The sequence below is a fragment of the Diabrotica undecimpunctata genome, chromosome 3, assembly GCF_040954645.1.
Source record: "Diabrotica undecimpunctata isolate CICGRU chromosome 3, icDiaUnde3, whole genome shotgun sequence".
Lineage (NCBI taxonomy): Eukaryota > Metazoa > Arthropoda > Insecta > Coleoptera > Chrysomelidae > Diabrotica > Diabrotica undecimpunctata.
Window position 1 is genome coordinate 31025159 of NC_092805.1, and position 13118 is coordinate 31038276.

General features: G+C 32.1%; 1 protein-coding gene across 1 annotated transcript; it reads right to left on the bottom strand.

The window, feature by feature from the left end:
* Window positions 1–12462, bottom strand: Mybbp1A (MYB binding protein 1a). Its single transcript, XM_072525609.1, has 7 exons — window positions 12252–12462; window positions 12016–12201; window positions 11402–11584; window positions 11003–11209; window positions 5661–6150; window positions 2502–2717; window positions 1–2278 (listed from the first exon to the last, which is right to left on the bottom strand). The coding sequence occupies exons 1-7, from the start codon at window positions 12396–12398 to the stop codon at window positions 33–35; spliced, it is 3675 nt and encodes a 1224-aa protein (XP_072381710.1). The 5' UTR covers window positions 12399–12462; the 3' UTR covers window positions 1–32.
* Window positions 12463–13118: the final 656 nt, after the last annotated feature.

The window sequence follows — 13118 nt, forward strand, 5'->3', positions numbered from 1 at the left end:
TTTCATTTTATAAAACTTATTTATTTACAAAATTAACTTGTTTTATGTTTTCTCTTTTTATTGTGACTTTCTATTACTCCGTTTACTGTCGCAGCTCCAGATTCTGTATTTTCTGAATTCTTTCTTTTCTTCTTTGATTTTTTTGTGGTATTTTCATCGTTAAATTCCTCACCTTCTACCGATCCTTCAGAGCTCTTCCGTTTTTTCTGTTTTTTACTTTTATCGCTGCTGTCTTCTTCTGATTCTTCATTGGTTTCCATCGTAACCTCATTATCGGCAACTGCAAAGTCTAAACTTTTGAATCCTTCAGATAAACTTTGCAGTCTTAGTTCTTTAGCTTCTTTCTTTAACTTTAACTTCTCTTTATTCTTTGTTTTCTTGTTTTTCTTTTTTTCTTTAGTTCCTTTGGTTGCTTTTTCGTCATTTGTTTTAGAAGAAGTTACTACAGGGTTGTGTTTCACTATATTAGAAACGTTTAGGCACGCACATAGTTTGTTGAAGGCGGTTTTAGCATCCTTGGATAACGTAACTGTGCCCATAAATTCTCGAACTGATTCTGCTATTTCTGACCATTTCATGCAATCTATATTTAGAACGCTCGTTTTCATGGCAACTAATAATTTAAACATATTACACAAAAATTTTTCAGATGGGACTTTACGTTCAGTTTCACACAAAGATTTGAACAGAGTTATGGCATTATTTGAGAATTCCTCATGACTTTCGGTTAAAGCTTCCCTAATTTTCTCTGTGTTTGATCTTAAGTATCTTTGATTTGTGTAAAATGAAAGGACCAATTCTAAGCCTTGAGACTTTTTGAAAACTTTAACGTTCGCGTCAAAGAGGTACTTTAAAATTATAGTTACTAAAGTAAGATTACCATCCCATGAAATTTTTAAGAGGTTCTTAAAAACCAAAAAGGGCGTTGCACATTCTCTTTTGTTGAAGTATGTATCCAATTCATTGCTTATTAATTCCACTATAGAGTTTTTAAGGCGCTTTTTTATTTTTTTGGGTGTAGCTTCGGAATTCGAGAGTAAATCTGAACATTTGATCGTAAAAATACAACAATGTGAAATCTGTTCTCTCATGTCCTGTACGATCCATGTGTTTTTTGTCCCTTTATCAAGCAAACTCTTCAGTAGCTCACACAGTACGGCGTCATCTACACCGTCAGTGTTTTCAAATTTCTTCAAATTTGATAACTTCTTCAAACATGATTTAAGTCGGTGTAATAGAGGACTTTGGTGTTCATCTCTGACGCTGAATTCCACAGTTTTTAACAAAGGGAGCATAATTTCTAAAGTAAGGATCATTGAAGGGTTTGAATCTAAATAGATCTCGATCAAATCTAAAACTCTAACTCTGAAATGGGTTAATGTCCTCTGATCTTCATTCTGTTTTTTGCCCTTTCCACGGTTCGGTCTAAACTGTTTAAAAGCATCAGCTAATGCTTTATCCAATTTTTCTCCTTCAGTGTCGCTCATTTGATCGATATCTATACTTTCTTCATCACTTTGATACCCGTTAGATGTTAAAACTTTGTGCAGAGCCATTCTTAACTTGTCGTTTGCGCTCTCATCTTCCATATCATCATCATCATCGTCGTCGTCTTCTTCGTTGTTGGAATCGTCAGACTCATCTTCCTTTTCCGATTCTGATTCTTCATCAGAATCGTCCTCATCGCTATCAGTGTTTTTTTTGGATAAAGGATTTTCGTTTTCTGGATCTAACACTGATACCAATTGTTGGATTGTAGATGTTGTCATGTATTCGCATAGATATGGAAAGACCAAGTTAACAATGTTTCTAAGTAGGTGAGAATTCTGCGATAAAAAGTTCAAAAATAGATCTGTTACTACTTCAATCCACATAACATCTTCGACAGCTGCATCTTCAATAGCTGTTTCATCCATTGCTTCACTGTTTTTCCTGGATTTTCTAGTCTTTTCATAACAAACAAATAATTCATTCAAAGAATCTACAGCTAGTTTAGCATCGTTAAATAAAAGTAACGCTAAGTGTAGAAATAGCGTTAAGAAGACGGATCTCAACCCTCCTTTTTTCTTCTTTTTCTCGATCTTGGTTATTATTGAAATAGTTTTTTCCCAGATCTCGTATTGCTCTATTGTTATTGTCGAACGAAGGGCTGTTTCTAAGTTTTCAGGTGTCAGTTTGGAATTTAGATGAAGTACCACACTTAACAAAATAGTATGTAGTTGTTCTAGTTTTGCAAGCTTCAAATCTAATGCTCCGAAGAAGGCAGTCTTCAAGGAAGCTGTAAGGAAGAAAGATAAATCTCAGTAAAAGCATGTCAAAAATAATTATTTGTCTAAATTGAAGTGACACAGACAATAAAACTGATAGAACAAGAGTAATGTAGATAAGAACTATTAGATCTTACTCATACTGGAACATATAGAGGAAAATAGTTCAGGAAGGATGAGATGGATATGAGTACATCACAAAAGGAAGATCATAAATAAAGAGATATACTTTACCTGATAGTTCACTTCCAATATGAACTTTTGTATCCTTCAGCAATCCCAATTCCATTAGAAATATCAACTGTTCGGTTTTCCAGTCATTTTCCTCTCGTACTGCTTTATGATTTAACAATTTTATCAGTAAATGGGCGGCATACAGTTTGTCATTATTTAACCAATAGTCTCCATGACCATATTGGCTGTCCACAATTTCACTACCTTCGATTACCCCTGCAAGATATTTACAATGTTAAAATGTGGCTAAAATATGGGTTCATCAATTAACATTTTCATGGAATGGAACTAAATACTATTAAAAACTCTAAAAAAAGCGATAATGAATTAGGATTGGATTCAAGGAGCGAGTAGTTTTTTTAAAGGAGGTATTGTAATAATATATCGCTATAATTATACAGGGTTGGCCACTTAAAAGATTTTGCCCTGATATTTGGCAATATTCATTGGTGGCCAATTTTGTGAAACTGCTAAACAGGATTTATTCTAGAGGGGACATGTTTTAACGATATAGATATGTCACTTCTCAACACCCTCACTTCCAGTATAATAAACCTTTAATTTTCTTCTTCTTCTTATGGTGCCTATCCGTTACGGATGTTGGACACTAACATGGCTATTCTGACTTTGTTGACTGTTGCCCTGAAAAGTCCGGTAGTGGTTAAGTTAAACCATTTTCGCAGGTTATGCAGCCAGGATATTCTTCGTCCTGGACCTCTTTTCCCATGCACTTTACCTTGAAGTATGGTCCGAACTAGGTCATATCGTTGTTCATTGCGCATTATATGGCCCAGGTATTCTAGTTTGCGACGTTTTATGGTTATGACTAGTTCGCGCTCTTTACCCATTCTATGTAGTACTTCTTCGTTGGTAACTCTGTCTATCCAAGAAATCCTCAACATGCGCCTATAGCACCACATCTCAAATTCTTCGAGCCTCCTCAGTGATGCTTCAGTTAAGGTCCATGACTCCACGCCATATAAAAGAACGGAGAATACGTAGCATTTTAGTAAACGACCTTTTATTTCCAATTTTATATCGTGGCTGTTAAAGTTTTTTTTATTTTGACGAAAGCTGACCTTGCCTTCTTGATCCTTATCTTAATTTCCGTCAATTGGTCCCACTGTTCATTCAAGTTTGCACACCTAAGTATTTAGTTTTTTTATCTTAAAGTCAAGCCCAAACCTGCTACTTACTTCTGCCACCCTGGAGACAAGGGTCTGCAGACCTTCAAGGCTGTCTGCAAAAATGACAGTATCATCAGCATATCTTATGTTGTTCAATCGTTCTCCGTTTATAAGTATTCCCTCGTCTATCTCCGTTATCGCTAGGTTCATAATGTGCTCTGAATATGTATTGAACAATAATGGGGACAATATACATCCCTTTAATTTTAAATAGGGAATATACCCTGTGTGGCGCATCACTACACAGGTATTTCGCTGGAGAATTCAGGCATTCATGATTTTTTTTTCAAATTAACTCTAGTCTTATGAAATATATCAACTTATTATAAGTTTTACACCTCTTGAAAACCAATCGTAACGACCATGGTTTATAATGTGTGAATTTCAAATTTTTCATCAAAAATTAACTAATCCCATAGGAAGAAGTCCAGAATAGTTAAATCGGTGGATCTTGCTGAACATATTTACAGACTGGTTTTGACATTTTTTGGAAAAAGTTAGACCAAGTAAGGAGAGTCCAGTTCTGCTCATTTTGCTCACACGCATTTGTCTTATATTTAGTTTACTAAGTGTATAAAACAGTACTGAAGCTAACACTGCCTGTGGTGATTGCGGAGTGGATTGAGTAGCTCTGCGGTTATCACAGTGAGTCTTAAGCCCGGATAAAATGTGGAGGGTGATTGACAAGGTTAGCAAACTTCCAATCGTAAAAACGAATACTGCTCAAAGAAACAATGTGTAGCCTCGGAACCGGATTGATACTATGAAAACGACTATGGCAAGAAATAAGAAAAAGCGAAAAACATCCAAAACCCAGATGAGAATTACTACTTGGAATATCAGATCGCTCAACGCAAGGCACCAAGAAATAACTCAAGTGCTGAAAGAGAAACAAATAGACATTTGTGCTCTACAGGTAATAAAAAAGAAAGGAAAAGGACAATCAAAATTAGGTGAATACATACTAATCTACAGTGGAATAGAAAAATAAAACAGGTCCAAAAAGATGTAGCCTTACTAATACAGCAAAGGTACCAAAATCACATCAAAGAGTGTCAATACATATCAGAAAGGATTGTAATGGCAAAGATAAGAATGGAGAAGGAAGACCTGAACATCATCGAAGTATACGGCCCAGAAAATAACAAGCCTCAAACAACAAGGGAAATGTTTTATGACAAATTACAACACATAGTAGATCAAGTCAGACGGAAGATAATATTGGGGGATTTTAACGATCGAATACGAGATAATATCCAGTAAGTAATATCCAGAATTAAGCAAAAACATAACGAGAATGCTAAAAATGAAAATGGAGAACTGATAAACTTCTGCACAAATAACGAACTTAACAATAAACAACATATTTTTTGACCACAAAGACCAACACAAATATATTGTACATTCAATAAAACCCGTGGACAAAGATCTATGATAGATAATGTTATAACCAATAGACATATACATCCATCGAAAATAATTGACATACGATGCCCCAACTCAGCAGATGTAGGTAGCGACCATAGCCTAGTATTATGTAAAATAAGAATCATCATGAAATACTTCAAACCCAAGAGAGGGTCGCCAACACAAACAAAGTCGAAAGACTAAATACAGAATACTTATACAGAAAAAGAATATCAGAGAATATCGCTGGGAATAAAATATTAGAAATAATAATTCATCTTCACTCAAAGTCAACTCATTATAGAACAGATTATCATTAAGAAAATTATATCCCATATTCAACAAATTTCTGATATTGTATTTGAATTATTTATATATTAAGTTATATCGGCAATTCTTTTATTGTATTTGAATTATTTTATTTATATAAATAAATTTTTGTACAAATAAACATTATTTACTGGCAATAGTGATCACAAACAAATAATATAGAAATATAAATGCTGCGAACTTTTGAATGTTTATAAACCATGAAATTTTTATTAATAAAAAGATTTTAACTTACCCCTGTAGACTGCGACAAGTTTTTTAACTCCATCAACATTTAGACTCCAAGTGATGTTCTGCACAATCTTAGAATGTGTTATTTTCTCAAAAATAAAAGTACCAGGTGAAAAAAGCAATTTTTTCAAAACAGCAATTTTAATTTTTGAATTCACATCTTCTGGTTTAAGTTTTTCTAACAATTGTTCAAAAAATTTGTTAATGCTTTGTTTAAATTCCACATCTTGATCTTTGCCTTTCAGAGTTTTGAAATGATTGAGCATTTGATGTATAAAGTGTTTTGTTAAAATATTTGGAACAACAGATACGTCTTCAAGTTTTTCCAACAGTATGGTGTATATTTTTGTTATGACAAGAAGTTTATTCCTGCTTGGTATGTCTAAGTATCCATCTAGCTCTTCTATAAAATAAGTTAGGTTACTAGATGTTGCTGCTTCACTGCTTATAATATCATAAACAGGATGTTGGAGGGAAGATAATTTGGGAATGATCTGAAAAGCAGATTAAATATATTAAAATATGGTTGCACTTACCAATACTTTCATTTCAATCCAATATAGCAATATTATGAAATGATTTAGTTGCTGATACTTAGATTAGGATATGGATGAAAAATTTGAAACCACAATTGAAAATTTGCTGCAGAACAAAAATGCTCTGAAATTTTCCTTTGGCATTGAGAGGGAGATATAGTAATAAATCACTGTCAAATGACCATTCATTAGGCATACCTGTTTATAGACATATTGTTTCTATTAATTTATGACATGTAATAACTGTAGCACCATAGGTGTGGCCAGTTTTTTTAGTCTAAGTTCCAATGCTGAAAATTACACCTCCTACCTCACCACCATACACTTTTTTTAAATTTCCAACAATATTATCATCCTCATTGGCTCTAAAACCCATAGTGGATCTTAGCCTGTTCTAGGATCAGCTTCCAATCCTTCCTACCTCTGCCTTGATTTTCCAATTCCATACTTGTAACACTCACAAGTTGTCTTCCACTAGTTACTTAAATCAAGCTCTGGGTCTGCCTCTTCTCCTCACTTAATCCGATCTTTGGTTATAATGTGTTTCGACGGCTCTATCTCGTTAATTCTCTCTAAGTGGCCTAGTCACTGCAGCTTGTTTATTTTGATGGACCTCATGAATACTTGGTTCACTATAAAGGCAGTTAACTAAAAATTATAGTACCTGCGCCATAATCCGTTTTCATGCATGCCTTTATAAATATGTCTGAGGATTTTACGTTCAAAAAAGCCTAAACATTCTTCATTCTTTTTGTCATTGTCCACGTTTCTGACATGTAAGTGAGGACGGGCTTGATAAGAGTTCTGTATATCGATATTTTCGTTCTTTTTGTGACTATGTTTGATGTTAAAAGTTTCTTTAATCCATATTATGCTCTATTTGCTAGATAAACACGTCTGTTAATTTCTGCAGTTACTCTATTACTCTGATTGATTGGTGAGCCTAGATATATGAACTCTCTTACTCCTTCGATAGTACATATTCCAACAGTTAGATCTTTAGGTTTTGCTACTTGCATATTATTTGTCCCCTTCATATACTTAGTTTTACCTATATTAACTTGTAGCTCCATTTTTTTTGTTGCTGCTTCCAATGTCATTAAAGATTTGACAAGGTCCGCCTTTTTTCATGCTATGATAACAATGTCATCTGCATATGCTAGTATTTGTACACTCCAATTAATAATTCCTCTTGTTATTATTCCAGATTATCTAATAGCTTTCTCTAGGGTAATGTTAAATAGAAGGCAGGATAGGCTATCTTCCTGTCAAAGTCCTATTTTTATCTGGAAAATTCTTGATACTCAGTTCTGCACTCTAACCTTACAATTGACTGTTGATAGGGTTGCTTTCACCAATTTCACTGTGGGATATTGAATTCTACCATGGCTTTGTATAGTGTGTTTCCGTCACTTTCATAGGCACTCAATCCATAAACAAATAGTGAGTATCAATTCCATACTCATATGATTTTCTCCAAAGTTTGTCTTAGAAGGAATATTGGATGGATAGTTGATTTTTATTTGTGAAACCCACACTAGTATTTGTCTATTATGTTTTCACAATATCCTGTGAGTTGATTGTAAAGAATGTCGATAATATTTTGTATGTCACATTTAGGATGGTAATTCCTCTGTAGCTATCACAAATTGTTTAGTCTCATTTCTTGTGAATAGGTACAATTATACCTACGTTTCAGTCTTCTGGTAGTTTTACCTGCTTCCAAATCAGTCCTACTAGCCTATTTATAAAGCTGGTCAGATTTTTTGTGCCATGTTTTAAAAGCTCAGAAAGAATACCATCTGCTCCAGGAGCTTTGTTTTCTTTCAATTTTTGTAATGCTTTGATGACTTCTTCCTCTGTTGGGACATTATCTTTCTCTCTTTCGTCTTCCGTGCCTTCCAGCTGGATTTCTGCTTCTTGCAACATCATGTCCCTTCTTACATTCAGTCTTTCCTTAAATTTTTTGTCCATCTTTCTAGTATCTGGTCCTGATCACCAATGATCTCTCCTATTCACTCTTCTCTTTCTCTTTCTAAATATTGATAATCTAGGTTTGATTTTTTTTCTGTTCTGGTTAACCTTCTTGTAGTAGAATATTTGTGTTTCCATTTGTGTGTTATGCTTCTCCAGTTCTTTCAGTTGGTTTTCTATATGCTCCTTCTTCTTTCTTTTCGGTATTTGTTTTTTGTCTCGTCTCAGCTGCCTAATGCTTCCTCTACTTGTCTCATTTTTCATCCTTAGAGCCTTGTATATACTTCGTTTTTCTTTGTGTTGCTTGTGTACATTCCTCATGGTACCAGTCTTTCCGAATTTACTAAAATTTCTTCAACAATGATATTATAAACTCATTAACCCTTTAAGTGATAACGGTAGCTATACCTACCATTTGGGTTTGTTTAAAGTTTCAAATTATATGGCACCCAAGCGATTTTGATTTTAGTAGCTTCCATTGACTGTAGCGAGTGTCACTGGTTCTCATATTAACCAACAAAATAATATCGGCGCGCATGGCAGGCCGGTTTATGTTTGGGCGGTAAATAGTGCGACCAGTGGTACTCGTCGCCTACATACTTTTTCGTGTGAAGTGAGCAAATACATGTGTTAGCTGATTCTTGGTTGGATTTGAGTTGTTTACAATAAAGGTACGTAATAAATTAATTGATAGTATATGTACTTAATTCACAAGCATTTGAAGTAGTTTTTATATATATTTTTTTCTTGGTAATCATTTTATCATAATATTCATTCCTCTAGATTGTCATCATAACCTATACATAATTTAGTAATAAATTTATATTTCTTTATGTTAACGAAAATTAAGTAATAATATTTATTATTTATGGAGAGGATACTCGTATCTTTTGATTATTGTTTATATTTTTGTGTTATGTATATGTTTGCGACAACTTATTACACATATTTATCCTACTGTACATGTGCCTATATTGCAATGGTAACCTAAGATCGTTTAGTAATACATTCATTTCCTTTATTCTAAAGCAAAACTAAATAATATAATTAATTATTTAGATTATTTGTGTAAACAATACTCCTAACTTTTAATTAAATATATTTTTGTAATATATACATTTGCAAAAACTTATTGACATCATACTTTGGTGCAGGTAATCATGTCTTTGAATGACAAGAGGCCACTAAACTGGAATGATCTAGAAGCTCTTGTAAATCAGGTAGCAATGGAGCTGGAATCAGATGATGCAGAAAATTACTGTCTGTCTGAATTTGAAGGAGACTCAGATGCTGAGGATTTTCTTCCACTATTAAGTTGTCGTAGCAGTGTTTTGTCATCAAATTTGGTTGAAGACATCAATGCACCGTCGTCTAGTCATCTGAATAATGTTCCATCAAGCAGTCATTTAAATCATTGTCATTCAGATGTCATTGTCAGACAGAAAGTATCTTGTCTTCTATCGATCTCAGACTATAACAAGTATATGGGTGGTGTAGATTTATTTGACCAGTAATGTTCATCTTATTCCATTTCATGAAAAATTTTCTTTTATTTACTAGATGCTTCTATTGTAAACAGTTATTTACTATATAAAAAAAACATTTTAAAATTAAAAGACATAAATAAAAAACCCATGAGTCATCTGCAGTATCGAAGTGTCTTAGCTAATGAGCTAATTTCTTCATTTTCATGTAGAAAACGTTCAGGTCCCCCTTCAAAAAAAGCGAATGTTCACGATAATATAGGGCACCTTCCTATAAAAGAAACATATTGTCGATGTGTCAGTTATAATGCACAAAAAATACAAAAAAGGTCAAATATTATCTGCAAAAATTGAAATGTAGCTCTGTGTAAATCTTGTTTTGAACCATATCACAATAAGTAGAGGTGTATTTTGTCGATTTACTGTGTTCATTTAGGTTTACAATTAAGACTTATATGTTGTTCAATTTTACATAAACACATTATAAATGGTAGCTATGTTTACCAGTGATTTCTTTTAATTCATTGTTCCTTTAAGTATCCCTGGTAGCTATGTTTACTGTTACTTTAAGTAAACTACACAAAGCTAGGGGTTAGTTGGATTTTTTTAAGTATTTTTCTTATACTATTTATATCTATTACAATAGGTTTTACCTATGAAATTTAAAAAAAAAACACAAAAAAATAGTTCTGCTACTTAAAGCGTTAAATGTAAATCTAACAAAAAACAAAAATTGTTTATAAAATGTAATTATATATTTACAGTAAAGCTTCAAATCCTTTCTAACAAGTACGAAACTTTGTCTAGTTGTTGTTTCTAGAAGTGAATGATCCCGATTTTTGTGCCCCTCAAAAGTTAGTTTGGGTTCCACTGCACTTGTGTGACCAAGCCTATGTACAGCACTAAATAATAAACTGACGATTTCAAATATTTGATGGATAGAACAGAGTAATAAACTGGCTACTACTTATTTGGTGTACAAATTAGAGGATTAGAGAATTAAAACTATCATATGGGATATTATTATTCATTCATTGAAATTAGTATTGGACAAATGTTCTTTAATAATAAAAAATCCCAATTGAGATGAGATTCTTAAGATAATTTTCTCTTATTATTAATAGATAAGACTAATACACTTATGATATAACTATAGAAATTTTTCTTTTGTAATTTCCATTCCTTCCCTACTCTAAAAAAGTTTTACATTAAGTATGTTGGAATAACATAAAATGACCAATAAGGATTCAACAGGAGTGTTTTGTGAACCATAGAAACAACACAAAAAAACTAATAAATACAAATGACAATAAAATTAGATTAGAAAACTAAAATAAATATAAAAAACTTACCATTAAAATTCTGCACAATTTTCCTATATTTTCTTCAGCTAAAACTTCAGGATACGCTATAACAGATTTCAATTTTTTTGGTAGTTGTGGATATTTTTTCTTCATGTTGTATAGTAAATATAATGAGTCCAAAGTATAATTTTCCAGTGGTTTTGACACTTCATCTTTCAACAATGGACACAAAGCATAAAAATCTTTGTCTTCAACCTACAATACAAAAAAATAGTAACAATAATAAGTAATTATATATTCAATTAAAATCTCCCATTAAACAAAATGAATGAAAAGCTTCTATGGCAGAAGTGTAGAAGACACTTCTACAGACAAAAATTTGTGATACAGGTACAGCACTGGTATGCATTTATTAAATAAAACAGTGGATGGTAAAGTAATACTTACTTTTTCAAATATGTTTACGATAAACTCAAATGCTAGTAACCCTTGGTAAGTACGTTCTTTACTAGCAATTAAGATACATTCAACAATTTTTAACTTTTCTTTATCAGTTGTTTTAGACCAAAGATTTGATCTGAGGATAGCTCCACATGCTAATATTTGACCAGTCAAAATATCTGCATTTTCCTTTAAAAGATGAAATATTGTGTTAGAAAGAAATTTTACCAAGTGCAAATCAGTAACTTAGGTAGGTATATATAGATTACCTTATCCTTTTTGTACTTCAGAGATAAATGATTGTGACTCCATTTGGGCAAAAATTTGTGAAAAAGAAGGTTAAGGCTGTATAATTTAGGATGAGGAATTTTGTTGGTGCAAATTTAACAAACCTACATACCTCTAACCACCTAATATGTAGATTAGGTTCATTTTTACCAAAAATATTATGCTTTCTATATTACAAATTTTTAACTTTTTTTCAGTAAAATTACAATAATGCAGATACAATCCTTTACCTCTAATATGTATGAATGGCCTCTAAGTCAAATTATATTGCAGCAAATGTTTTAAAAACTATATAAAATGATTTTATAGCCAATATAAATTTGTTAATTTACCGATCTTGCGTTACTCCCTGCTTTATGCAAATGCTTGTCCATAAGGTCAAAAATTTGTGATACAGATATATCATTTCTAAAATTTAGCAAAGCGACTAAAATAGTGTAAAATCCTGTTCTGTGAATGTTAGTGGACGATCCCAAACCTCTTATAATCCTTGTCAATGCATGATTTAGTTCAATATCCTAAAATAAAAAGAATTAACAGGAGTACTTGGAAAAGTTCATAACCTTACTTTTTCCTGGACAGTATAAAAATGTTTTAATATATTTAAACTGCCCTTTATTCGATTTTTTTCATTTGCACTAAGTAAATAATCGAAGTGGTTAAATACTGTTCTATTAAATTTTCTACTTTGATTTTCACCATTCGTTTCTTCCATGTTTCTATTTACATGTGAGGTTCATAAAAATTTAAGGTTATGAATATGAACATAAAAATAAAGATGGGAGTATTCGAATACTGGAATCGAGTAGTATCCGATTCCTTACAGAATAAATTGTACTCGAGTACTCGAACTGGAAACCGATTGAGTACTGAGTACTGAATTAACTGAATACTTGCCAAATATAGAATCATCGGAAATTACAGTAATGTTCGGGTCATTCGGAATTTATCTGTTCCTGGGACCTCGGTTCCATCTGAAAGAGTCTTCTCGAAGGCAGGGCAATTAACGACTGATCGTCGAAATCGACTATTACCAAAAAACTTGCGACACAATTATATTTTTAAACAGTCTTTATTCTTAAGATAGTTTTTGTTTTATTTTTTTGTGATATATTCTACAATGTTTTTTTATTTTATTTATACTTAATTTCTATTTTTAATGTTCATTTAATATTTAAACTGTTTTTTATTTTTAAGACAATAGTAGAATACTGAAAGTTTTGTTATTTGCTAATTAATTACTTTAATTATACCAAAAATTTATATGAAATAATATATTTAAACACTTTTTTATTAGAATAATTTTTGGTCTATTTTTTTGATACCTATCTAGAATGTTTTTATTTGTTTGCCAAAATTATATTTATTATAAAACAAAAAAAACATACGCAAAACACACACATATAATTGAAAAATCATAGATAAAGATTGGCAA